The 26,663-nt window shown below is 37.9% G+C and overlaps 1 protein-coding gene and 1 non-coding gene across 3 annotated transcripts; one reads left to right on the top strand and one right to left on the bottom strand.

Moving 5' to 3' along the window:
* Positions 1 to 1,667: 1,667 nt before the first annotated feature.
* Positions 1,668 to 26,572, bottom strand: LOC133655800 (diacylglycerol lipase-beta-like). 2 transcript variants are annotated; one of them, XM_062056308.1, is made up of 16 exons: positions 26,348 to 26,572; positions 25,952 to 26,139; positions 22,559 to 22,710; positions 22,166 to 22,340; positions 21,830 to 22,097; positions 17,341 to 17,463; positions 17,131 to 17,258; positions 11,164 to 11,290; positions 10,970 to 11,053; positions 8,302 to 8,379; positions 8,139 to 8,219; positions 7,928 to 8,055; positions 5,800 to 5,868; positions 5,466 to 5,538; positions 5,027 to 5,280; positions 1,668 to 2,976 (listed from the first exon to the last, which is right to left on the bottom strand). In XM_062056308.1, the coding sequence occupies exons 2-16, from the start codon at positions 26,044 to 26,046 to the stop codon at positions 2,781 to 2,783; spliced, it is 2,031 nt and encodes a 676-aa protein (XP_061912292.1). In that variant the 5' UTR covers positions 26,047 to 26,139; positions 26,348 to 26,572; the 3' UTR covers positions 1,668 to 2,780. The 2 variants fall into 2 exon arrangements, with proteins under 2 accessions (XP_061912292.1, XP_061912291.1); XM_062056307.1 differs by having other exon boundaries at positions 25,952 to 26,572.
* trnar-ucg (transfer RNA arginine (anticodon UCG)) lies at positions 21,428 to 21,500 on the top strand. Its single transcript has one exon. It is a non-coding gene; the product is annotated as a tRNA-Arg (tRNA).
* Positions 26,573 to 26,663: the final 91 nt, after the last annotated feature.

The following is a 26,663-nucleotide window of genomic DNA, read 5'->3' as shown; positions in this document are numbered from 1 at the left end:
TCTAAGATGAGCTTGGGCCCTGCAGCGAAGCCGGTAGCATTTCTGGGTGTTGTTGATAACGGCTTTCGCTTTGCATAGTAGAGTTTTAACTTGCACTTACAGATGTAGCGACGAACTGTAGTTACTAACAGTGGTTTTCTGAAGTGTTCCTGAGCCCATGTGGTGATACCCTTTACACACTGTCGGTTTGTGATGCAGTACCCCCTGAGGATCGAAGGTCCGTAATATCATCGCTTTTGTGCAGTGATTTTCTCCAGATTCTCTGAACCTTTTGATGACATTATGGACCGTAGATGTTGAAATCCCTAAATTCCTTGCAATAGCTTGTTGAGAAATATTGTTCTAAACAGTTCGACAATTTGCTCACGCCATTTGTTCACAAAGTGGTGACCCTCGCCCCATCCTTGTTTGTGAATGACTGAGCATTTCATGGAAGGCACTTTTATACCCAATCATGGCACCCACCTGTTCCCAATTAGCCTGTTCACCTGTGGCATGTTCCAAATAAGTGTTTGATGTGCATTCCTCAACTTTTACAGTCTTTTTTTGCCACTTGTGCCAGCTTTTTTTGAAACATGTTGCAGGCATCAAATTCCAAATGAGCTGATATTTGCAAAAAATAAAGTTTTTCAGTTCGAACGTTAAGTATCTTGTCTTTGCAGTCTATTCAATTGAATATAGGTTGCAAAGGATTTGCAAATCATTGTATTTTGTTTTTATTTACGATTTACACAACGTTCCAATTTCACTGGTTTTGGGGTTTGTACATATATATACGTATATATACATGTACACATACATACATACACACATATATATATACACACACACACATATATATTATATATATATATATATACACACATATATATTATATATACATACATATAGTATATACACACATATATATTATATATACATATATATAGTATATACACACTTATATATTATATATACATTACATATATATATATATATGTGTGTGTGTGTGTGTGTGTGTGTGTACAATATCGGTTTGTAGCTTTTTTTTTTTCTAAACAAAAAAATATCAAAATGCCCCCCAAACTTGACTTTTCAGTAAGCAGCCCTTGATGGAAAAAGTTTAGACATCCCTAATCTAAAACATTAGCTCTCAAAATTAAAACAAAATTAAAAAATGTTGGTTACGGTAATTAAAATGTAAAATATTAACTTGTGAATTATTTTGAAAAACTACAACAGCCATAATAAACACTGTTAAATATAAATATGAAATGCAAATATTTCCATACAGACATAATTTTTGACTCACCAGATTATGCAGTTACAATCATATTATCATTTTCATTGTAGTCTTACATGAGGAAAAAACAATAGGAAAAATTTAGGAAAACCAAGCAAAAAAAATCGGTATGTAATGATAAAAAGCTGAAATGTTCTAACTAATAATTAATCATATTAAACTTAGTCCCCTATAAAACATAGCTGACACAATATCTGTAGGCACATTTTTTAAATGAAAAATATATCAATGTGGTTCCCGCATACAGACTCTTCAGTATGAATTTGATTCGTGCCTACACCTACTTGACTCACACGGGCTGCACTTTAACTTTTTTATTTTCTCATGACTTCAAATCAATTTGTGGTTCATTAAAATACCCTTAGAAATAGAAAAATACAGAGTGTAATTCTCAAAAACATTTATTTTCTTAATTGCATGTTTAAAATCCATCCATCCATTTTCTACCCCTGTCCCTCCAGCGGTCAATGGGGTGGCGGGAGCCTATCCCAGCTGCATTCAGGCGGAAAGCAGGGTACACTTCATCACAGAGCCAACACAGACAGAGAACATTTATACTCACATTCACACACTAGGGCCAATTTAGTGTTGCCAATCAACCTATCCCCAGGTGCATGTCTTTGGAGGTGGGAGGAAGCCGGAGTACCTGGAGGGAACCCACGCAGTCACGGGGAGAACATGCAAACTCCACACAGAAAGACCTTCTTACTGTGAGGCACACGCACAAACCCCTGTTCCAAGGTGAAATTCATGAAAAATGATAAAAAAATGTAATACTGTATATTTTTTTCTTTGGGAAAAAAATCCAAGGAAAGATTTTGCAGACTATTTAATACAATTCCTCCTGTTTGTCCCTCAACTCACTTTTTGAACCAACATCGCCTTTTGTCTTTAGAAACAATCCCATAACGTTGCTTAGGCACTGTTCACCTTAAACAGGACAGCACGAATCACGATTTCTGTACAAAGACACATTTTCAAACATACGCCTATTACCTTGCCATCCATGAATGATCATTCTCTACCAACAAGGAAGTCAAGTGGTCACTTTAAGTTAGCAAAGAGGGGGCGAGGGAGGGCAGCCTCCAGCAGCAATACACTACACACAAACATACATGAATACACAGTCAAATTTGTACACGATACACAGTCGAAAAACATGCCATTTACGAGTCAGACTCACAGAGCAACACAGGACATGGAAATCTAAATCAAATCATTAAAAGTGCAACATAAAAAATGTACCCAATGTGGTTGGTTGCACCAACTACAATGGAGTTTCCAAAGTTCAGCAGGGTATACTGGGTTCAAAAAGAGGCCTATGAATAGAATGGTAGGGCAAAAATAGCATGAGCATATAAAAAATATTTTTACAAAATGAATGGGGTTAAATGTTCAGTCAAGTCTGGAAGCAGGGACAGGCCTTTTTGTGAGTTTGCGTGTCTGTGTGTGTGTGTGTGTGTGTGTGTGTGTGCGTGTGCATGTGTGTGTGGTACATTCAGACAATGTTGTGCTGGCAGTTGTTTGAAGACGACGGGCAAAGGGAGTAGGGCTTATCGCTGGTCAGACTGTTGAGAGCTCGCAGTACAGCGTCAGGCATGTGATCCGCAAGCATCCTTGGACTGATTAAAATACTGCGGAAAGCCATTTCATTGGACCACTCGGCGCGGTATCGAACCTGGGATATACAGGATCTGTAAGGGAAAAGACGACATTTGATGACATACTTTTTCCTGTCTGGGCAACCTGTGTCTTCATATTTTAAATATGGCTGTCAACTTAATCTTTCTACCGTCTTAAAGTGAAACACATACTCGAGGATGCCGCCGATAGCATAAATGCTACATCGACAACAAGCAAAGGCTGGCAGCGTTTACCTGTGTCAATGTTGTCAACAAAAATACCACAGATAAACAAAACAATGCCTTTGCTAAATGGACAGCCACTGCGTGTAGGACACCTAACATTGGTGAAGACCAAGTCCTGCAAAGAAGATGTCATTCATATCATCACAGCTGAGCTGTCGTACAATACCTTGGAAAGGCACAATTACAGCAATAATAAACCAACTGTACTGCACAAACACGAGCATCAAGTTGCAACTACGGGCTGAATGTGAATTTATTTTGCTTACTGGAAAACGTTGAACATCTGTAAGTAAACACAACGAGCTAGGGTCACATTGTACCAAAATAAGGAGATCAGCATTGACATCTGAAAAAGGTAAACAAGCTTGTATGTTTCAACAACTGTTTAAACTAAAGAAAAGAAAAGGCAGATTTAAATGATGCACTATGTTACGTTGTGTATGAGTGTGTTTACTACATTATCGATTAGTAACTGCAGCTTGTTTACAATATTATTGTTAAGATTTTCAACATGTGCAATTCTTACTATACTTACTGTCACCAAGTTATGAGCAAATCAATGACTGCAGTTCAGTAAAAAAAATTAAAAACAACGTTCCTGTATGACATTCTGACTAAAAATTGCATTTGCAACCAAATATTGGTGTACTTTTAAGCAAATCTTATTTATGCAAGCAAATAATAATCTATGATTATTCATGGTTAATCACAGTTCAAGAGTGTGATTGATCTGATTTAAAAAACTTGACACTTGACAGCCCTAATTCTAAAGTATTGTTTCCCATCGTAAATGTTGGAAATTGAACCAATCTGTTTTGTTTTTAGTCACAAGATGTAAGATGTTAATAATGAAGAAGTTAGCATTTATGTATGTTTATGCGGAGTACCAATAAAAAAAAGGACAACTTCTGGTTAAAAATGGACCCTGGGCAGCACTTTGGACACACATGCCTGAGGATATCCACTTTTGAGGAAATGTTACCATAAATTGTATAACTTTCATTTTATTTCGGAGCTTTCAATGTACAATCTACAGTGAATCCTTGATTTACAAACCCCTCATTTTACAAATTTTCCGACTTACAAACTACAGACCAAATAAAAATATGCATTTGTGTACAAATCTTGTCTCAGTGTAGGAACGTTTCATCAACCTATTGTATGCCTGCAGTGCAGCCATTTTGTGCCAGGCAGCACATCGATTATAGGCAGGCTGAACGCTCCCCGGTGCTCATTCAGTCAGCAGAGCAATGCTGTCGTTAGCTACTGTGCCAGGTGCTACTTTGTGTGCTTTTAAAGTGTTTTTTTTATTTTCACAACATTTTTCAAGTTTTGCTAGCTCAATGAGAGTCCAAAGAAAGCAACGGACAAGCGATGTGTGGTTTCAAACATTTGGGGAGTACAGTAACCACAGCGTTGTCGACACTGTTCACCCCCCCTTCCATTGAACGTTAAGATTAACTGACAAAGTAAAGTGGATTTTGTTTGTTATTCCTCATCATTGTTGAAACCTGTAAATGTGAGTGTGTGTCTGCAGGGCCACTGCAAACGATGATAGTTCAACTGTGGTTGTTGGGGGGTTTTTTTTAGCTTTGGTGGTAAATAGAAAGTGAATCATTACCCCTTGTTATGTTTGTTTGATATACAGTACTGTATAGCGCTTTGTATTGTGTTCAAAGTGTACAAACTTTCACTAAAATATGGATTTTTGTTAAGTGTGGAACTATTTTTTTTTAATATTTACCTTGTATTATATGCAGGAATTCACTTCAATATACAAACTTTTGTATTTAAAAACACTGTTCAAGAACAAATTCAGTTTGTAAATCAAAGTTCCAATATGTGTGTCGATTAAAGAAAATAAATCAACAACTACCTGCGTGTTGGCCCATCTTCTAGGATATGCAGAACACGCCCGGGCAGGAAGAGAGGTAGGTGTGTCACAGTGTGGACGGGCGAGTCGTCCGAGGCCAAGCTGTGATAGGACGACGAATGGCGAATCAAAAGTGATTCCTCGCCAAGCAGTGGCTGACTGAGCTCCTGCTCCCTTCTGTTCTCCATCTCGGAAGGGAAGTCATCCGGGTCTCCTCCAAACACTTCATACCAGCATCCCTTCAGCAGGATACGATACTGTAATAAACACAGTGCAGTATGTAGTTATGATGACACAACAAGAACTAATTAAGTTCATAAATCAAGGTTCCAATGTATTAAGTTAAAGTTAAAGTGCCAATGATGTGTCGATTAAAGAAAATAAATCAACAACTGCATCTATATATTTGTGACAGTATATATATTTAACTAAAACGACTTACTTTGGGTTTATTGCAATTTGAGACTATCCTGAGAATTTTTCGTTTTAGATCCTCCATATTGGGAAGACTGAGTCTGCATGGAAACAAAAATGGTGAAAAGAAGGGACAATAACGCAGAAATAAACATGTGCACATGATATCAGTGGCAGCACCACATAGAGTCTGCATTACATAAGAGTGTATAAAAGTGCACTTATTAACACCCTTTAAGTTGGTAAAATTGCAGCAAACAAAACAATTCTAGCTTGTCCACAATCAATCCCAGCAATGACAAATACATTGAAAAACTGTAAAAATACACCAAAATACCCAGTATATCAAAATATACACTTACCGTGGAACCAGGTCTTTACCCAGAACAACTGAGACCACAAAATCCTTGGAGTAATCAGTTAAGGCTTTGCTGCACATACAGTCAATATAAAACAAAGTTATTAGTCTCCCTCAGCAGAAATGAGAAATGTATACATAAATGTTGATGTTTCGGTATTAGAATAATAAGACCAGTTAACCTTATACTTGACAATTACTATGTTAAAAAATCTCAGCAGTAAATTCCTATCTTTTCAGGGTTCGGCATTTACTTCTCGGCATATTTGCAGACGTATTTCCTCTGCTTTGAACTGTACATACTTCGATTTGTGTGCGTGTTTTTGTGTGTGGTTTGGTGGCGCTATTAGCAGGGAAAACAAGTGCTGCGGCTATTAATCCAGAAAAAGGTGCTGTTTCACAAGTTAAATCACTCAATATGTTCCAGCAGGAAGATGCATTGACAAGACCTGATGTTGTGTAACTGCACGTTTTGTACAATTCAGTGTTCACTTAATGCGGTCTCAGTGCATTGCAGATTTTAAAGTACTATTACGCAGGTTTAATGGTAGGGTTGTGAATCTTTGGGCACCAGACAATTTGATTCGATTATTGGGGTTAAAAATTTGATTCAAAATCAATGCTTTTTTAATAACGTTAGGTGCCAGTTCTATAATTAACTATATTCTCCATAAAATAGATACACAGCTGGGATAAATTTATATATCACTTAAAAAAAAACTTGTTTTGTTTTAAAAAATTCTTAAACATTTAACTAATTCAAACACAAATAAGACAGGAAGAGATGTATCCCACACTTCTCTTTTCTAGAGTAAATCTGTACAGCAGATATGGGCATCTAGATCAACAATATGATTTGCCTGAGTGGCAGGACAGGACAGATTGAAAAAAAAAAGAATATATAATGTTTTTTTAATGGATTTCTTATTTTTTTTAATTGATTAAGCATCGTTACAAATAAGAATGGCGATTCATCCAAAAATCTATTTTTACACCCCCTATTTAATAGTGTGTGAAGTGTTTTAAGAGCATAGTGTTTTTAAGTGTATTTGAAAGCTTATACAAGGGATTAAATGCATACAACCGTTACAAAAATCCTAAAATAAATGGTGTCCCTACTTCACTTACAACCCCTGAAGGAAAACTGTACTTTATACTAAATGTCTGTAATTGTTATTTTAATGTGTTTAACAACAGTGATAGGGAATATTATACTATATCAAAAACAGGCATTTTTAGGGCTTATATGTTGTCTGTCTATCTGTGTTGGCCCTGCGATGAGGTGGCGACTTGTCCAGGGTGTACCCTGCCTTCCGCCCGAATGCAGCTGAGATAGGCTCCAGCACCCCCCGCGACCTCGAAAGGGACAAGCGGTAGAAAATGGATGGATGGATGGATGGATGGATAATAGGTGCATTCATCGTTTGCAGGTTTTTTTTATTTAGGGGGCGGGGTGGGGGTTGCCGTCCAATAGGGGTCTTGAAACGTAACCCCTACGATTATCTGGGCTTCCCTGTGTTTACAATGTTAATGGTGCTGAAAATTTCAATATGTTTGCATTTTCTCACAGTTACAATTTTCAAAGCAAGAAATATAACCGGAACACCACTGGCTTGCTTATGTTACCATTAGTGGTTTGTCATCCATCCATTTTCTACCGCTTGTCGTAGTGGGTGCGGGAGTCTATCCCAGCTGTATTTGCGCGGAAGGCGGGGTACACCCTGGACAAGTCGCCACCTCATCCCAGGGCCAACACAGATAGACAGACAGACAACATTCACACTCAAATTCACACACTAGGGACCATTTAGGGTTGCCAATCAACCTATCCCCAGGTGCATGTCTTTAGAAGTGGGAGGAAGCTGGAGTACCCGGAGGGAACCCATGCAGTCACGGGGAGAACATGCAGAATTAATCGAACCCAGGACTTTCTCGTTGGTAGGCACAAGCACTAACCACTGCATCACTATGCTGCTCATTTAGTGGTTTAACAAACATACGTGAATATTAGGCAAAATTCCTAAAAAAAAAAAAAAAAAGTGCAGTCCCACTTTAAAACACCCTTGATCTAAACTATCATGTGTGACCCCTTGATAATTCAATGCCAGAGAACCAGTCTGGGCCTGACTCACCTTAAGAGTCCCCCTGGTGGAGAAAAGGCATAGCACTTCAGGGTGGGGAAGGAGTTGCGCAACTGAATGGCTAGCACTGCTGCTGCACCTGCACCCAGACTGTGACCAGTGATTACCAGCCTGTACTCCTACAACACAATGCAAGCATATGCTTTAAGAATCTCACTAAATGATGTCCATGCAGCAGCTAAAAGTTTACTTATTTGCTCACTGGTGCAATGGTAAAAGCTTGGTTCAAGATTCCATCGTTGACCAACTTTTTGTAGATGTAAGATGCAGCCTGGCTGATGCCCTGCAAGAACCAACAAGAAATACACATTAACATAGGAAATATCAAATGAAAGGGAGGTTCGTTGTAACGGATTTGAATGTGCCTTGTGAGCGTAGCAGGCTCCAGTCACGCCGTCTATGGGTAGGTTCTCACATTCAGCCGAAAGGTCTGTCAGGACGTCCTGCAGGGCAAACAGTGAAACTGACATCAATTAAATCTAATAGTAAATATGTACTTTTCAGGCTGTCAATAAGATAGCTGTACTCATTAATTAACAGTCTGAATTTGTGGTAAAAATAAAATTAAAATGAATGTATAACATTTTAGTAGCCATTTAACCCAGGCTAAAAGTATCAGGGTAGGTTTTGTTGTAATTATAATTTAAAAAGATCAAACACGAGCGTTTCATAATAAATGTCTTCACCCAAATACTAATCATGAGTGAAAAAAGTTTTTATCATATTGTTTATATTTTCTGAGAAATGGCCATGAAATCCCAAATTCTGCCAGGAGATGTGAGCTGTAAAGTATTTAACTAAACCAAACAAATGTGCAGCTATAATAAGTGTCATTTCATAATGTGTGTCCTTTGGTACAAATAAATGCACACATATTCACATTTTCACTTCTCACTTTGCAGGATCAACATTTTCAACATCCCTGTGATCGCTATTTATACACAGTACATTTCTATCTCAAAGGTCATCCGTACAAAAGGTGGGCCAACACAACGCTACAAGAGAACTGGAGTAGAGTATAATCTGAGAGTATACAGAAAAAAAACTAGTGAATATGCAGAATATTTTTCTATTCAGGACAATATGTCTGAATTTCTATTTAGGAACATTTGCATGTACCTCTGTTCAACAAATCTGGGGGCCTTCATTCAGACTAACATTCATTATTTTTTTAACTATAAAAACATATTTATTGCGTAGCCACCATTGTTTATATCATGCACTAAATATATCAATCTCAATCAAGATTTTGTGATAATAAATGATTAATTAATCAGTTAAAGGGGGTAACCTTTATGTGGCTGCCTAGAGAGTGCTACATTTTCAATGTGTTGTAAGCATTATTGCCTACTCTCTTCCAGCTTTGAGCACATTAACTATGCCCCATGTAACACACATTAGATATGTTTGTCAGCCAATGATAGCAATTTAGAAAACGTTAACTACTAATTATAGCTATCATTGAATGTATATTTTATCATAACATCATCATGACTGCACATTGTTAGTTGCTTCTCTGGGACTACTTTTGGGTAAGTGCACACGCTCACGACGTGTACGAGACAGCGGTTAGTGACAAGCATAAACGGCAGACTTATTCATTGGGCCGATTAGCAATTTTTACTCAATATGACCAATAATTGCTCAAATACAAACTACTAATAGCAACATAAGGTAGCAGATGGTGTTCCTTTTATATTTTTGGTTTGAAAAATGTTACTTTGAGCAAGTTGCAAATAGCCGTTTTAACGGTAATGATTTTCAAAGCTATTGTTGATACGAGTGTCATATTGAAATAGAATAATCCCGTCTGTTTTTTCTTCAAATCGTAAAATAGTTACACTATAATAAACAGTGCCTCTCCCGGTTTGAGCCTAATAGTTTATGTCAAGACTTCAATAATCAATTCCGCATTTGCCACATAAAGTAGTTCTGAAAAGGGATGTAACGGTATCGTAGATACCGCAGTATTGCAGTTTTAATATTCTCACAATAAGGCAATGAAATGGGACTGTGTTAAACAAAAACTTGGTGGGTGTAGTTTTTTTCTAGTGCTTTTGCATTGGCCGGTCTGAAAATAAACTACCTCTGCCATAATCCTCTACGCAGCGCTGGACCGGCAAGATGGTAAATGGTCTGTATTTATAAAGCGCTTTACTATACCTGGAGGGGTACCCAAAGCACTTTACATTACATTCACCCATTCACACACACATTCCCACTAGGGTTGGGGGTGGAACGCTGTAAAGGGGGAAAAAAACAACAGGAAGCATTCGGCAAAAGCAGTTCGTAGTAGATAAGAGAAATTGATTTTTATGGACATTTCCTGAACATTAAATAAAAATCCATCCATAACTGTTTGAGTTATGTTGCTAAGAAAGAGACAACAAACCCTGGCGAAAACATAACCTCTTTGGCATAGGGAATATACTCTGCATACAGCAAAACAAAGCACGCTATTTTCGTCTCGAGCGTTTCCAAAGTGACTCTGCACACCACGGGAAATAAGAGAAGCTACTTGATAAACCATCCCTCGGAAAAGATATTTGAAGCAAGCAAAGCTAAACATCAATTCTTGAGGTATTTATATTATTAAAAGTCCACTTTAGAAATGTCCACTGCAGAGGACATTGCTTCTCAGAAGGTAAAAGTTGAACATTATTGTTTAACACTTGAAACACTAAATGTTTACAATGTCAGTTTAAAGACACTCAACTGAAAGGTTATTTTTTTATATATGCTTGAAACAATGGAACCTTTCTGCACAATTCTTTGCACTTAAAAATACATGTTTGTATTAATAAATATGATTGGAACATTTAAGCATTATGTTTGTGTTCCATTATAGTAAGTGTGTTGATCCTAAACATTCCACTATGGCATTTTTACCAAGTCTTTTTTTTGGGACAATGATATCGTACCGTGGCCTTATTATTGTGACAATATCGTACTGTGATCTCTTGATATCGTTACATCTCTAGTTCTTAACAATTGATATACTGTATCGTATTCTTGACCTATTCGTCTACTTACCTTCAGTGACAGTGTTCCTCTGACAGCCACTAAAATGGCCTCCCGCTTATGATCCAGAGCCACAAAAAAGGGGATCTCGTATATCTGCAACAAATAGTGGTTCAAATGGTATGAAAAGGGACGAGAGAATGTCAGTCACTCCAGATCATTATGTTGTCTTCATAGTAATGATGACAAAGCTAAAAAAATATTACCTGATTGTGGAAGCTGACATAAATGAAGTCTCTGTATTGCAATCCGGTGCTTTGCAGGATGGAGGAAAAGTGGCATCCAAGGTGGTCTCCCCCAACAATGTCATACTCAGCTGCACGACTCTTACAGCTAGGGATTAGAAAAAACATTGATATGGCAATATATCTCAATTCTTTTTCTAGCAATATAATATTGATTGTTCAAGCCTTAATATCATTTTTGATTTTTAAGTCATGTTTTGGGACGATAGTAAATCAAGGTCGATGTCCACACCTCTGCTCTGCAAAGTAACGCTGTACTGCTACCTCACTGTTAGTGGTGAGCAAAGCAACAAGTCAACAGTTAAAAAGTAGAGTGCAGTTTTTTTTTACATTTAAGTGGCAAAAAACTTGATCCACTCTTTGTACAATTGCAATAAATGGAAGTGGATCATTCAAATTACTGTACATTGTTTTTGACTCTGTTTGTCCAATGAATTACTACTGTAATCTAGTGTATTTATTTACAACGTTTACTATAAACTGCTTTTTATCATTTTTAGTCAACTACCGTACATGGTATATCGCAAAATCACGATATTGCAATACTGTATTGTATAGGTGTCAAACTCGAGGTCCGGGGACACATCTGGCCCGCCGAATCATTTAGTGTGGCCCTCAAAAGCCTGGAAATAATGTGCATCAATAAGGGACATCTTTCTTGCTAAATGTATTTAAAAATTGTACCACATGCAACACATTCTTCTTCACTCAATATTATTTAATGCAGCAAGTTATTCCAAGTTGAACTTTAATTTAATATCTGCTTGTTATCTTGACCTGTGATTCCAAAGCAAGTTTTCCATCAGTTTGTTGGTAAATAATGATAATAAAATTAAGTGATTGTGTAATAATTCCATAATTGTCTAATAATACCGTAGGCCATCAGCGATAAAATAATGTCAATTTATATTTCGATTAGCTCCTTGTCTTAGTGATGTGCGATACAACTGTTTCGTTCCGACCAGACACTGAGTAAATTTCAGGCTGGTATCGGCGAGACCGATCCGATACTTTGTGCAAATATACCTAATGTTTCTGGTAAACTTGAAAAAGTAGTGTATTTCAAGTGTGGCTGCTCTTGGGGAATCATCTTCAAACAATACAAAATCACGGGGCAAAACTAATGATAGTGTTATTCTGCACTAAATGCATTATCTCATTTACATTCTACTCTGTATGTAGTGTCCTTAAATAGCCTAGTATAAAAGGATACATAAACTTGCTGTTTTATAATACTGAGTGATTCATGTTAATTGCCAGTCAGTTTCTTTAGTAAACAAATGACAGACTGAATAACTGAGCACAGCCTGCCGCTGCCCTTAAGCATTATGCAGTTACCGAGGCGTAGTTCCCACTATCGCATTTAATTTAGACAAGAGCTCAATTATTTAGTTACTTTACACTGTGATCCTGTTAATGATATAAATTATCTCAAATAACTAAAGTATCAAAAGTATCGATATTTTGATTGTAAAATCGATATTAAAGCAATAAGCTCTGGTATCGGCAAAATTGATATTTCAGTATCGATCAGCACAGGCTCGTCTAAGACGAGTCGTCTCACCAAGTTGTCCGGCTAATGAATGTGAAATCTACTTTTCAAAGGCGCTCTGACGACACCACAGATAAAGTGGAGTGATATTCCTTCTTTGTAAGAAGGAGTTTGTTTACCACCGATGCAGCTCACACACAGTCCCGCTGCAGCCACAGCTAATGTTAGCAGCAAAAATGTTAGCAATTTAGCAGGCCATAGCATCTTCACCAAACTAAACTGGAGAAGAACACCCTGCTTATGAGCAGTGTTGGGACTAACGCGTTACAAAGTAACGCGTTACTGTAACACGTTACTGTAAAGCCGTTAGTTTAGGCGGTAACTAGTAATCTAAAGCGTTATTTTTTATATTCAGTAACTCAGTTACCGTTGATACATGATGCGTTACTGCATTATTTTACGTAATTTTTTATGTAGTATCGGCTAGAAACAGAAGATCTGAGTGTGTTTTATTGGAGCGCTGCAGTGTCGTCCTTCTGAATGTTCTTGTGTCACAAGCCGGAGGCGCGCTCTGTGTGTGTCTGGGTGTGGGTGTGTGTCTGGGTGTGGGTGTGGGTGTGGGGAGGGGGGGGTGTCTGTGTTTACTAAAAACGGAGCCGCAGCTCCCGACACTCGACTCAAGTGTCTTAACATGGAGATATTCTCACTTCTTTTTTTTGTCGAGCACAAAGAAAAGAACATTTTAGTTAAATGTAAGTTGTGTCTTGGATCAAAGATCCCGTCTACTGCCCAAAACAACAAAACAAATCTGCCTGGTTAGGCTTTGTGTATGTCACGTGTGCCTTCCTTAGGTGAAGCCAGGTTTACAGCTATGTTGTTATTATGCGGTTTGTTACTTATGTATGTTATGTTGCAGCTATTTAAAATAGTTTTGTCAATTTGTTCTGGCCTGAAATAAATTGGCCCTTTGAAACATATCTTTGTTTTTGTGTGTTGAATGTAGAGCACATTGCTTAGCAGAGTTCAGTGATGCAAATGCATGTCAAGTTGACCAACAGATTGTATTATTCTTCAGTGCAATAACAGTACTGAAATGAAGGCTAAAAGGGCATTAATGGGAGCTTTTAAAGAAAAAAGAAGAAAAAAAAAGTAATTAAATAGTTACTTTTCACAGTAACACATTACTTTTTGGTGTAAGTAACTGAGTTAGTAACTGAGTTACTTTTGAAATAAAGTAACTAGTAACTGTAACTAAGTACTGGTTTTCAGTAACTAACCCAACACTGCTTATGAGCAATCTTTATTCGCAGATTTATGAGTCACAGCCTATTAAAAGTATTTGACCTCCCCAAAGGAGAAGAAGACATGATGTCAGCATATCTGCTTTGTCCTCTGTAGCCTCATCACTTCATTTTGTGAGAATGAACAAGGATATTTTTGTTGTTCTACAGTGAATGATGGGTCTGGTTTATTTATATCATACAATCTAAAGCAGAGGAAAAGTAACCAGTTCAAAGTACAGTGGAACCTTATTTTACGAACCCCTCTATTCGCAAACATTTCAGTTTACAAACTTGTGGATAGCGTCAAATATACCTCTCAGGGTTTCTCCTTAATGTTGAATGTGGCGCGCTGCCTCAGCATTTTCATTCTCGCCACATCTTGAAAATAAGTTGGTTTTTTTACTTAAAAACTATTTAAAATAATATAATATATTGTAGTCCTCAGAAGAAGACTGACGCTATATTAAGCTTTTATTACCAATCCACGATAACAAACGGCACAATTCCAACAGGTTGTACCTCCCGTGAAAACACTTTCATCTAGGTGTTTCCCCAAACACACAACACTTCCTCATTCTCTGCCAATCACCTTTCAGGCACGGACGGTGTGTTTGTAAACATTGGAAAAACTGACATCAAATCCAAACCACATGAATATAAAACATTAACACCAGCTGGTTGTTACAGTATGAATTGATATATATAGCCTATTATTTGCGCACTATTGGCAAGTGATGTAACAAAAACTTGACCACCTAAAAAAAGACTTTCATCACCAAAAACTGCGCTGCCAAATCTGGTTGTAAACAAAACGTGTGCCATTGTCAGCATGTCTGCAATCTTGACGTAATTTTAATATATCGCACATATACGCACAGACAGCCATCTACAAACTGTGCTAATATTAAGAGGACAGTGGCGGCTTTAAAGTAGAGAAATTTACTGGAGCAACCGCGTCAAGCAAGTGTGACGTCATGCTCGCTGCAGCATGACTCTTTTGTAGCGGACATCGAGGGACAGAAGAAGTCTCTAAACATGAGTACGTTTTACAATAACACTGGAAAAAGATGCTAGATGTGTAGCTAGTGGTTTTTAATTAAAAAAATGTATTGAAAGTCTCCAGACATTTGAAAATATCTCAACAAAGTACATTGTACAAAAAGCAGCAACAATTGAAAATATGGTAAAACGCTAAAAAAAATTCTATGTTAATACTAATGAATAATAACAGATTTGTTGTGTCGTTTACATTTTTTTAGCTTTTTTAAATAAAATAACCATCATAGCAAATTACTCTATGATGTTATTGTGACCATACCCATAAACACACCCCCAGACGCGTCCCAATGCCACAGGTATCTTGGCAGTCTAGAAGAAACCCTGCCTCTGTGTGTGAACCATGACTCTCTGCACGAACGCTTCATTCATTCATTTTGGGTCCCGCTGGGGACACAATTTTGGAAGATTGAGGAAGCTAGCTTCGTACCACAGCAAGTTTTTAATTGGGATGATAACAGACTTTTATAGAGAAAGATGCCAACGCGGACTGATTTTAAAGCGGAGAAGAAAACTACCTCTTGTTCAGCTGGGCCTCTTCCAAGATCACACACACAGCCCCTCCCCCGTCCCTCCCTACTCGCCCTCTGTCTGTTCCTTTCTTGTCAGCTCCTCTTTTGCTGATGGTTAATGTAAGTGGATTTTACTTTTTCAAAGGTTTATTATTGTAGCAATATTATTGTTAAAGTTAAGGTTTTTTTTGTCATTTCTGATTGTTTGTGAGGGCACCAAAAGGACTTTTGTGTGTGTGTGCATGTTGGCAGAGCAGCGCATACAGCAGAGTTTAGTTTTCAGTTGTTGTTGTTTTGGCTTGTTAATAAAGAGACAGTTGATTCATCACCTCCTTTTTATGTTTGTTAAATACACAGTACTGTATTACATTTTATATTGTGTTCAAAGAGTACCAACCTTAACTATAATATAGGGCACTAATTTCGAGGCTGGTACCCATTATTCACATTTACATTGTTTCTTATGGAGAAATGTGGTTCTCTATACCAGTGGTTCTCAAATGGGGGTACGCGTACCCCTGGTGGTACTTGAAGGTATGCCAAGGGGTACATGAGATTTTTTTTAAATGTCTGTCAAAAAGAACTGTGAAAAGAAATGCAACAATGCAATATTCAGTGTTGACAGCTAGTTTTTTTGTGGACATGTTCCATAAATATTGATGTTAAAGATGTCTTTTTTTGTGAAGAAATGTTTAGAATTAAGTTCATGAATCCAGATGGATCTCTATTACAATCCCAAAAGAGGATGATTACTTATATGTGTAGAAATCTTTATTTATAATTGAATCACTTGTTTATTTTTCAACAAGTTTTTAGTTATTTTTATATTTTTTTTTCCAAATAGTTTAAGAAAGACCACAACAAATGATCAATATTTTGCACTGTTATACAATTTGATAAATCAGAAACTGATGACATAGAGCTGTATTTTACTTCTTTATCTCTTTTTTTCAACCAAAAATGCTTTGCTCTGATTAGAGGGTACTTGAATTAAAAAAATGTTCACAAGGGGTACATCACTGAAAAAAGGTTGCGAACAACTGCTCTATACAAGCTTTTCTATTTATCAACCCTGTTCAAGAAACAATTAAGTTTGTAAATCGAGGTTCCACTGTACTTGCTTTTGTATTTTTAAGAAGTGTTTTATTGTTTTTAGAAGTATAACTAAAGCATCTTATCAGGACCTGATGTTTTATTTCAGTAAATGGCTAATACTGCATCTCTTAAAAGTCTGTTAAAAACAAGAAATTACTATACAAAGCCATTTTTTGTAATATGTCAATCTTTTGATCTGCAACAATAATCTTTTGAATTTAAATGAGCATTTCTCAAGTTGAGGGCTTTTCTCAGCATTTTAGGTGAGATTATAAAATAAATTAATTATTAATTACAGATCACTATTAATTACTAATTGTTTTAATTGTTTGATAGCACTAACATATTGTATCAAGTAGTCCTTGCACATATCCATCCCAAACTGGAGCACTAAACCAGCTCGGGCTTGTGTGCTACTAGCTGGTACTTTTTAGTACCAAAATAGCAGGTTTATCCCACATATTGAAACGAAGAGAAGATGACATCATACCAGTCTCCGCTGAGTTTGCAGGGCCCAGTAAGAAGGTTGGAGTAAATGTACAAAGGCCAACCATAGGCTGCAGCAGCAAACTGCATACAGTGGGCGGCTTTCTCCAACTCTGCCTCCAAATCTTCTCCCTTCAAATTGTAATTCATGTTTAAAAAAAGGACCTGCTGAACAAAATAAGTGTAGCATCTGTTAAGAGACTCAAGTACGTACAATGGGAGAAGATGGACTGTGAGCTACAGTGACATCAGGGTCTCTGCTCCGCTCCATCTTGTCCTGTTCCTGATGCAGCAGAGCCAAACCGGCAGCAATGTCACTGGGAACCAAGTCTGTGTCCTGCAACAACACACACATATTATTTATATCATGAAGAATGAAAGACGTACATTTTGGGCTGTTAATGATTTATGTGAACTATTCTTTTTCTAAGGTGAAATTATTATACAGTACAACATACTGTCCATCTACAACAGGGGTCTCAAACACGCGGCCCGCGGGCCAATTGCGGCCTGCGAGACGTTATTTTGCGGCCCGCACCTTAATATGAAAATGTAATGTTAGTGCGGCCCGCGAGTTTTATATGAATGGCGCTTGACAGCGTCATACTTGTAAACCCTCACGATTTTTCTGGGAGACTCCCGAATTTCAGTGCCCCTCCTGGAAATCTCCAGGGGCAACCATTCTCCCGAATTTCTGCCGATTTTCACCCAGACAACAATATTAAGGGCGTGCCGTGACTGCACTGCCTTTAACGTCCCCTACACCCTGTACAAACAGCGTGCCAGCACAGTCACATGTTGTATTTGGCTTCTGTAGACACACGTAAGCGACTGCAAGACATACTTGATCAACAGCCACACAGGTCACACTGAGGGTGGTCGTATTAACAACTTTATCACTGTTACAAATATGCGCCACACTGTGAACCCACACCAAACAAGAATGACAAACACATTTCGGGAGAACTTCCGCACCGTAACAGAACATAAACACAACAGAACAAATACCCAGAATCCCATGCAGCCCTAATATGCGAAAACAGAAAAATCTGTTATGTCGCAGTCAGTCCAAGTGCCAACAACATTTTATGACTGGAAGTACATTTTATTCTCTTAATTTGATATAGTTTCTGTTTGGTTTTGTGATGGGCTTATTTTGTTGAAAACATCATTTTGTCATTGCTCTGCTGGCCAAAGAGGAAGAGCATAACCAGCAAGCTGGCTGCCTTTGTACTTAATGTGAGTCTGCCTATTGTACTATCTGTGCCTTGCCACATACTGTAAGATGTGCCACAAACCGGCTAATAAGATTACTACTTATAATTTTTTTAAATCAGGTGTGAGTTTTTTGCTGGCATAAGAATTAGCGGATGGCAGACGGGGTGGATACATTTCAATTTAGGCTTTATAAGGGACAAGCGGTAGAGAATGGATTGATGGGCTACAGCTGGTCCTTATGCGCTTTAAAAAACAAAACAATCTGGAGGCGGATGAGAAAGGCGATGACAGACAAACTGATTGATTAACCTCTTTGCATGATATGTCACCGCTGACCATCATGGGATTATTTATGAAAACGAGGACTCAAAGTCATCAGCAAAATGAAGGCGCAATGCTCTAAAAAAATACTTGATCCCTGCGCCTTGCTAGACAGGATGTGCTACAGCTAGTCATGGTGGACTTCTTGTAAAAAAGGGACTGATTTTGACACAAAATGTGGAAATGTATGTCAAAATAGGAGGCTATGCTGGTGAAATAAACGTCTTGTTCTTTGGTGTGTAGTAGTTCACTAAAATAATATTTAGTCACTTCAGATATGATATGCTACTATGCCTGCTAGGCCAGATAGCACTTGTTACGGTCTCCCAACTAGCCTCTTTTCAAGTCATCCAGTCATTGGAATTCACATTTTCAAAGACTTTGCTTACAACTTCTTTGATACGATTAAAGTATATAATGGAAAAAAACACTTTAATAGCTGATGCCGGTAGATTGAAAATGTTTCTTCTTCTAAAAAAAACCCCTCTAACCTATGGAGTGCCTCAAGGCTCTATTTTGGGACCAGTATTATTCTCCCTCTACATGCTGCAACTGGGATAGATTTGAAAAAATCATAAAATACCTTTTCATTTTTTGCAAATGGTGCAAATGTATCTACCTTTTAATTCCAAAATGGACTCACCAGAAGCACTAATTAAATGCCTACAAGAGGTTAAAAAAAACTGGATGTCCATACATTTTCTCAATTTAAATGCCACAAAAACAGTCAGTTTTGTGAGTCTGATCTCGTCTCCGGCCTGATCAGTGCCCTGAGCCCATTATATAGGCCTACCTTTGGCAAAATGTCTTGGTGTTTTGTTGGGATTTTTTTTAATGATATTTTTTTCAACTCGTTAATCAAATAATCTCAGTGGTAAAGAAAAAATAATGATTCTTCCAGCTCAGACTTCTTAGGGAAGGTCAAACAATACCTGCCCACAAACCAGTTAGATAACATCCTGTTTGGACTACTGTAACTCTTTGTACTTTGGCATTAGTCCTCCACTCGTGGCTAACAACAGGTCCAAAATGCTACTGCACGCCAACTCACAGGTGTAAGGAAAACATGACTACATCAGCCCTGCACTTGTTTCTCTCCACTTAGCTGTCCGTTGTTTTTAGAATTCAGTTTAAGGTTTCATTATTTGTTTTTAATTCTTTCCATGGGCTGGCTCCGCCATATTTATCTGATTTACATGTTTTACAAAGAGCTAAGGTCATACGGCTAGAGTTTTTAGAGTGTCCAAGGTCCAGACTGAACACCAGAGAAGACAGAGCTTTTGCAATAGCAGGCCCTCAATTCTGAAATAGTCTCCCGCTGAATCTCAGAGCTGCTACGTCTCTCCAGACTTTTAAACCTTCACTAAAAACTCACTTATTTCTGTTAGCTTTTAACACAAGCTGAGCTGGACATGTTTGTGATTTTATTTATGCCTTTTTTTCTATTTTTATGGATATCCAGCACCCCCGCAACCCCAAGAGAGATAAACGGTAAAAAATGGATGGATGGATAAATCTCTTATTCTAGTTATCCTGCTTACATTTTCTTTTTTTTTTACCATTTTATTATCTGGCTCATTTGCCTGTGTTTATAGCCCTGTCTGAACTTACTGTGATTATAAGTGGGTTTTTCACCTTTCTGTTTTGAATTTGTACAGCACTTTGGTGTAGTAGTGGCTTTTTTAATTGTGCTATACCGTATATAAACTTGACCTTAAGTAATAGGACTGCAGGCCTAAGGCTAAATTGGGGCCCTAAAAATAATTTCCTTTGAAGCCACCTTCCCTCTGCATTACAAATTTTTTTCACACTTTTTAATTGATATAAAACCATTTTTATACATTGCTAATAAAACATTAATTTAATTTGATGCATGCTTTCTACTAAAACAAATTCATGAAAAGAAATTATTCAATTATTTTCTTAGTGCAAAATAACAATTTTAACATAATTAAAATGGGTCATTCTCTACAAGTTTTTTCTACATTTAAAACACTTCCTTGGGGTCTATAAACATGTAATGGAGGTGCTTTGGTCAACATTTTTCATAGATTTTGTTTTACAGATCATCTTTAAGCCGCTTTCTGTCTGTACACAATGTGCCATTTTGCGGACGATTTTAATGTATTTACGTGCCGAAGCCATCCTCCAGGCCAAGTCTCCCCCCATCATGTTATAGTTTTAGCGCTTCCATACCGAGTCTACTGACAGATATAAGTTAGAACTATAAGCTACGTTTTATTACAAATGGCAACAGTGGAAGATGCATGAGCATGTACGAGCCAGTCTGCCCCACAACAAGAGAATGGAGAAAAAGAAGGAACTTATTGACTACAACTTTGGACTACAACTGAATAAAAATGGCAGACTTGGGCAAAGCTCTTCAGGGGAACCTTTTCTATATATTGAATAGAGATATCCGCTGACGTAACAAAGTCCCAAATTCCAAACAGCTGGTTTGGAAAGAGGCAAAAATATTTTATTATTATCTCCACCATGGTTTGGATGCAAATTTTCGGAAGTTATTGTTATCCCTCAAAAACAGATGGCAACAGGTAAAAAAAGTTGGTTTTGCATAATATGACCACTTTAAAACATATTTTTAAAGTCCTTGCTACCGTTATTACCTGGATTTGAACCCAGTACCTTCTGAGAGTGTGAGTACGACAACCACTGGGATAATAACATTTAACAAGAAAACGCCCTGTCATCGAAGAAAAAGGTTCAATTGTTTAAACTGTAATGAAGTGGAGACTGTACATGGCCGCATGGCCTAATGGATAAGGCGTCTGACTTCGGTTCAGAAGATTGAGGGTTTGAGTCCCTCCGTGGTCGTCTTTTGAGGCCAACGAGAAGCTCATTTTTATTTTGATTTAAAATGTCCAAACTCTAAAATATACACAGCGCGTGTTCTGCATTTAGGGCGGGGCGGCCCTGTGTGACTGAGTGAATGGAACTTTTTCATGTGTCACTCATACGTATACGTATGTCACTGGCATAGCTAGATGAACAAATATGCATTAATTGTAGTGTCATTTTTAGACCAAATATATGAAATTGTATAATCTCCCACTGGAGAATCACTGTTCTATCAATTAAAGCACCTTCTAAATGAGTGTTTTGTTACTACTGGAAACGTAAAAGAAAGAGAAGATGAGCCTTACTGAGAAGAATCCACTGACGAGCTGTGAAATGCTGGAAAAGGCCGCTCTGTGGCTTTCGTCCTGCGGCAAGCAACAACACAGCAGTCGAAGCCTGCTCTCCCACACCTTCACTGCGATGGAGCGGGCTGTGGAGAGGAACTGAGTTCCCCCGCTGCTCTCCAAATGTCGCACCCCCAGTGGCTCCATGGCAGCAGGCGGCGGACGGGGATTGCCCATCGGGTCAAAGACGAAGATGACGCCCAGAGCGGTGAAGAGGAGTATGATCCAACTGTTGTGAAAATTAAGTACAGCTATAGACAATTGAACAAACAAAGAAGTGCATGACAAACATCTAACCTGGCAACCACAGCTGCGATGACAGCGCCCACGGTGGCCGGGTCACAGCCTTTGCCATCATCGGACACCCAAACAGCTCCCAGACAGGCCCACACAAGCTCAGGGAGGTACAAGATAGCTCGCAGGTACACCAACGCAGGCATGGAGCGCCGTGCCCCAGGGTTTGTAATGGTACCTTCAGGCACAATAAAATAGCAAAGCAACTCTTAAAATTGCTTTAAAAAAAGGCACAGAACATGGCAACTTTTCAGAAATCCTTTGAAATACTATGCCAACTAACTTTTGGACATGTGCTGTATGACGTGTTTTTATAGGATCATTTGTCAAACAATTGTCAACCTATAGAAACATCACTTCTACAGAATGTGCAAATATTTATATGGCCGTTTTTACCTTGAGCACTGACATATACAATGGCACATAGCGACAGGATGATGAGTGCCAGCACCACCAACAGTCCAATCAGGTAGATGTGAAGGACACCTTTGCCGTTGCAATCAAATTGACCTTTGTGGTAGGTGTACAGGATCATGGTGCCAATCCACCTAAAGGACAACATTAGCAAACATAAACAGTGTATCCAGAAAGTATTCACTCCGCTTATCACTTTTTCCATATCTTACATGTATTATTTATTACAGCCTTATTTCACAATTCTTTAAATTAGGGAGGCGGCGATCGATTGTCCATTAATATGTATCAGGCGATTTTCGCCAAAACTTACGCAATCGCCATTTTGGGTCTCCTTTAGAAATCGATCAATTATCAGAGCGGATATTAGACTTTTGAATGTACAGTACAGGCCAAAAGTTTGGACACCTTCTCATTCAATGGGTTTTCTTTATTTTTATGACTATTTACATTGTAGATTGTCACTGAAACATCAAAACTATGAATGAACACATGTGGAGTTATGTATTTAACAAAAAAAGGTGAAATAACTGAAAACATGTTTTATATTCTAGTTTATTCAAAATAGCCACCCCTGCTCTGATTACTGCTTTGCACACTCTTGGCATTCTCTCGATGAGCTTCAAGAGGTAGTCAGCTGAAATAGTTTTCACTCCTAAGGCGTCATAGTTTTGATGCCTTCAGTGACAATCTACAATGTAAATAGTCATGAAAATAAAGAAAACGCATTGAAATGAGGTGTGTCCAAACTTTTGGCCTGTACTGTATATCGGTCTCTATTTATAGGTATCAGCATATACAATATTTACACAAATGGTACCAGTATTTAGTATTTTTTTAAATGTATAATTAGTCAAGTAAATAGTTATAACAAATGCAGAAGCACCAGCCCTTTTGCCTGCTTGTGAAGAATTCACACTCACTTTCTCATCTTTCTGTAATGTTGGTTGCTTGACACAGTACAACTACAGATTGATCTCTTCTGCTTGGGTTTCAAAACTTCCATTTTCGGCCGGGAAATTCAGTTTTTGTCCTTCTTTTCCCTGCATCTTACCGTCGTTTTGTTTGTTTCGCTACTGCAAGGAACAATCCTTTGTCCGCAGCACTCAGAGTGTGGGCTCAAGGAGCGCGGTGAGTTTCATTTAGCATGATTCAATCAAACAACAACAACAATGGGTATGGACATTAAGATGACAGGAAAGATATCCCTGCCAAAAAAAATATATTGATAAATACGAGACTTATTATACAAGTGAAGAAGAAGAGGCAACATTCTAACACTTTCTGGAACACCCAGGAAGAAATTGTGTCAGCCGGCTTGAAAAATGTCCCATGGAAGGAGCCTCAAATTGATTTTATTTAAGTATTCGCAATATTTCAGATTTTCTCACGAGGAAACCTTACAATAAACTGCAAAGATATTATGTACAACTGAGTAGATGTGATATAGAAAAATCCCATATTTTTACACATTTTCCCAGGATATTTCCCATATTTCGAAAGGCAAATGTTGATGCTCCTCTGGACACGCAGCATTAGACACTGATGTTGTTTGGTGATATATCAACTACAACATTAGTGCAGCATTAAACATTATGTCTCTGCTGGTCCGAAGTTTTCTTAAAAACAATGTTAAAAACACAACTTAAAGCCTTGTGCAGCTGTTTATTGACAAAACCATTACATGTCGATATAGTGCTGAAGTGTATTTCTGGTCTTGTCATCCTCGTCCGGACAGAAGGATGTCACGGCAGTGTGGCTGTATCAAAAGAGACGTCGGAGACGCTTTACTGAACCAAAAGTTGCTTTATTACAAGCAAGTGTCATTTAAACAGGTCTGCAGTTCCCTGTAGGAGCCTAGGTCAAATATGGAGGACTTTTAACTGGAGAAGCCAAACCATCAGTTTATATATTCCTTCTTTGTCTGTCTAGGTGTGCGATAAGTCCAAACGGCACCACCTGACCATAAAAGGAGATGTTTCTGTCTGGAAAACAACTGCTTTAAGTCATTACTTAAAGGTTGGCGTTTGAACTAGACAGGTAGTCTCCTCTCAAGGATATGGCTATCACTTTTGCATTCCGAAGTCCCACTTAGGGCCTCCTTCCGACGAGAAGTGATCCAATTTACCTGCAAATATCAAACTAAAGGGCCTTATCTTATCATGTGCTCAAATTGAAATACCATTGTTCACTCAAACTTGATCGTTTGCTTTCTACAAGATGAATATGAGCATTCACCATATGAGTAGAGATGTCGATAAATGCTTTAAAATGTAATATCGGAAATTATCTGTATCGGTTTCAAAAAGTAAAATTAATGACTTTTTAAAACGCTGCTGTACGGAGCGGTACATATCCGGTAAAACACGGACGTAGGCCTAGTATACTCTGGACTGAAGCTGTGTGCCTTCATTGTTTTTGTAGCTGTTGTTTTGAGGCATGTTTAAAACAATAAAAAATAATACACTTTGTGAAAGTCAAAGTATAGTATTTCCCATAGTTGTAGTGGGTATCAGGATTATCTCAGGGAGAGCATGTCCCAAATTCCAAGCTGTTTTGAGGCATGTTAAAAAAAATAATGCACTTTGTGACTTCAATAATAAATATGGCAGTGCCATGTTGGCACTTTTTTCCATAACTGGAGTTGAAGTTCTCTTATTTTGGAAAACCTTGTTTTTGATTGATTGATTGAAACTTGTATTAGTAGATTGCACAGTACGGTACATATTCCGTACAATTGACCACTAAATGGTAACACCCGAATAAGTTTTTCAACTTGTTTAAGTCGGGGTCCACGTTAATCAAGTCATGGTAAATTACATTGTTTAATGCATCCAGCGGGGCATCACAACAAAATTAGGCATAATAATGTGTTAATGCCACGACTGAATATATCGGTATCGGTTGATATCGGAATCAGTAATTAAGAGTTGGACAATATTGGAATATCGGCAAAAAAGCCATTATCGGACATCTCTACATATGAGTTAATTAATATACTTCAGTGCAAATGAATATCTGCTCCAAATATCCCCAAATAAATTGTGTCCAGGTCACTGGTGGCCAAACCAGTCCTTTATAAAATGTGTATTTAAAGACTTTTAAAATTTGTGGAGCCACAAAATGTACCAAAATTAGCCAAACATTTTACCCATCTTAAATGTCAAAATTCTAAGTATTTTATGAAATGTTTGCAAGTTCATCAAAAATAAAAAAACAACAGAATGAGGAGAAAGTGTCCACTGCAAGTAGATTTTAAATCCCTCAACTGTATCACGCATCATTTCAAAGAATTGCAAAGTTATAACGGCTCATTTGCAAACAACGACTTAATAAAACATTTTTAAAAAACAGGTAATTTAGAATCATACGTACCAAACCACACGGACCAACAGTTCGAAAGAGCCAGGGAAAACGAGGTCATCACTGGCGATGCCCCAGCGACGAGCAAAAACCACCATCCCAGGCATTTTGGGATTAAAAAGATGCAAGTCTGACAGGAGGTGACTTATTGCTAGCAAATGTATTCAACTGGCGCTTCAGGCCATTCATGACTCCACTTCCTGAAAACAAAGCAGCGTTGCTACATTGTACATTATTACTTCTATTGCAACACCCGCGCTGGATCTGTCTGCACACGTCATTTTAATGTCGTAATGTAATGTTAAGCAAAAGGTCGCAGCTCCAACTTCAAACGGAGACCCAGTAGTGCTGACCTGTTAAACTGACATGAAATAATGATATTAAGTAAGGTGGTTAATACGGGCTTACTGTTGTTACGTGACGAGCTTCCCACATAGGCGATCTAAGGTTAGCTGCAAAATACTAAAAATAAACCTATTCCGGGAATGTGTTGTTAATCAACAAGCAAATAGTTCCTTTTTGCGATTTAAAGATACTCTCTCTATTTACTTAGAGTAAATTAATGACAACTAAAGCAAAAAAATGGGCTTGTTTGTTTTGCCCACAAACCGTGTCCGCTTAGATAGGGAACCCCCAAGCAACAAAGCAAGGTATAATTGTTCCGCGTTTGGCTTTTTGGTAACGCCCAATGACTGTGGCGCACCAGCTTGGCGGATAATGATTT

The sequence above is a fragment of the Entelurus aequoreus genome, linkage group LG08 (genome assembly GCF_033978785.1).
Source record: "Entelurus aequoreus isolate RoL-2023_Sb linkage group LG08, RoL_Eaeq_v1.1, whole genome shotgun sequence".
NCBI lineage: Eukaryota > Metazoa > Chordata > Actinopteri > Syngnathiformes > Syngnathidae > Entelurus > Entelurus aequoreus.
This window is presented reverse-complemented; position numbering and strand designations above follow the sequence as displayed.